General features: G+C 46.3%; 1 protein-coding gene across 1 annotated transcript in view; it reads right to left on the reverse strand.

Moving 5' to 3' along the window:
- The window catches only part of LOC119416118 (ephrin type-B receptor 4b), a gene marked incomplete in the record, with an annotated part of 11,492 nt that overhangs the window by 8,132 nt on the left and 1,066 nt on the right, over positions 1-2,294 (reverse strand). The window contains 3 exon segments of the mRNA XM_037683342.1: positions 1-28; positions 105-398; positions 500-704. Coding sequence (XP_037539270.1) covers positions 1-28; positions 105-398; positions 500-704 — 527 coding nt within the window.

Raw genomic sequence — 2,294 nt, forward strand, 5'->3', positions numbered from 1 at the left:
GTCAGCACCAGCTGAGACGACGTTGTCCCTGTCAGGACAGACACACAAACATCAACAAACAAACTCAGTAAACAACAACAGGTTCTGAGCCTTTGGGTCCATACCGTCGGGCAGCGTGCTGAAGCTCCTCATGGCGCTGAACGGTCCGTACCCGACCTGAGAGCGAGCTCGAACCTGGACCTGGTACTGGGTTGCCTTCTGTAGGCCCATCAGAACCACAGAGGAAGACCTACTGGACACGTACTGCCACTGACCCGCCTCCTCACCATCTTTACGGCAGTACCGCAGCTCATAATCCAGGATCTGGTGCTGGTTCTGCAGAACTGGGGCAGTCCACTCCATAGACAGAGTGTTCTCTGAAACCTCTGCCCTCCTCAGACCAGAGACCGGAGGAGGAACTGGACAGAACCATTTAATCAATCAGAAACAAAGGAAACAAGATATCTGCGTTTATCAGCAGCTCTGAAAGGCATTCTGGGTAATGTAGTTTGTTTGTTACCATCTCTGCTGATGGTGACATTGATCCTGACAGAGGCCGGCTCTGATTGGCTGGCAGCTGACACACCGTTCAGTGATTGGATGGTGAACATGTACTTGGTTTGTGGGCGGAGCCCCCAGATGTTGACGCGGCGCTGAGTTAGGCTGCGCTGCATCGGGCGGTACAGGATGCTGTCATCACACGGAGAACAGGAACTGACCAATCCCTGAAGAGGAAGGAGGGGGTGGAGCTAAGAGAAGGCTGATCTGGTGACTGGACTGGTTCTTGGATTAGTTACAGTCTGTTTACTGGTCTAACTGGTCAACTTGGTTTACCTGGTAATGTTATTGAGGTCTAACTGGTCGACTTGGTTTACCTGGTAGTGTTCTTGATGTCTAACTGGTCGACTTGGTTTACCTGGTAGTGTTCTTGAGGTTTAACTGGTCAACTTGGTTTACCTGGTAATGTTATTGAGGTATAACTGGTTGACTGGGTACATCTGGTAATGTTCTTGAGGTATAACTGGTCGACTTGGTTTACCTGGTAGTGTTCTTGATGTCTAACTGGTCAACTTGGTTTACCTGGTAATGTTATTGAGGTCTAACTGGTCGACTTGGTTTACCTGGTAGTGTTCTTGATGTCTAACTGGTCAACTTGGTTTACCTGGTAATGTTATTGAGGTTTAACTGGTTGACTTGGTTTACCTGGTAGTGTTCTTGATGTCTAAGGGTGCATTCACACCAGCCCTGTTTAGTCGCTTTAATCGAACTCCAGCTCGTTTTCCTAGAATAGTCCGGTTCATTTAGGGAGGTGTGAACGCACCATCGAACTCTGTCACAGAACAAAAAGGCGAACTCTGGCCCGGGCTAAAACCTAGGTCTCGGTCCGGTAGAAGCGAACTCCAGCGCGGTTCCAGTACAATGTGAATGTAAACAGACCGGGCCCTGCTCCGCAGGGTAAACAAACACACATTTCTCTGACCTCATATGGAGCCGTCAGCTGCCTTGTGTGGAAAACAATATTCTCCATGGTCTTCTGCTCATGCCGAGTCCATTTTTGAAAAATGACAAAATATAACTCCCAAAACTGCTAAAACTTGATGCCACTTCATTTTTGTTTTTATTTACAGAAGAAGAAGAAGACGTGTCTTCAGAGGTTTTTGTGTTGTTTCTTTCAGTAGTTCTTGGTGCAGCGCCCCCACAGGCGAGCGAGGGAACAGGTTGGTTCAACACGTTGACTCGACTGCACAGTGCAGTGTGAATGCAAACGCACCAGCTCAAATGTAACAAAAGCTCATGAATATTGGTCCAGAACCGAACCGAGTCTACCGGACTATCAGCTGTGAAAACGACCTAAATGGTCAACTTGTTTTACCTGGTAGAGCTCTTGATGTCTAACTAGTCGACTTGGTTTATTTGGTAGTGTTTTTGAGATCTAACTAGTTGACTTGGTCTACTTGGTAATGTTCTTGAGGTTTAACTGGTCAACTTGGTTTATCTGTTAGTGTTCTTGAGGTCTAACTGGTAGACTTGGTTTATCTGTTAGTGTTCTTGAGGTCTAACTGGTTGACTTGGTTTACCTGGTACTATTCTTGATGTCTAACTGGTAGACTTGGTTTATCTGGTAGTGTTCTTGATGTCTAACTGGTCAACTTGTTTTACCTGGTAGTTTTCTTGAGGTTTAACTGGTTGACTTGGTTTACCTGGTAGTGTTCTTGATATCTAACTGGTCAACTTGTTTTACCTGATAGACCTCTTGATGTCTAACTTGTTGACTTGGTTTACCTGGTAATGTTCTTGAGGTCTAACTGGTTGAC

The sequence above is a fragment of the Nematolebias whitei genome, chromosome 1 (assembly GCF_014905685.2).
Source record: "Nematolebias whitei isolate Nwh7 chromosome 1, NemWhi1, whole genome shotgun sequence".
NCBI lineage: Eukaryota > Metazoa > Chordata > Actinopteri > Cyprinodontiformes > Rivulidae > Nematolebias > Nematolebias whitei.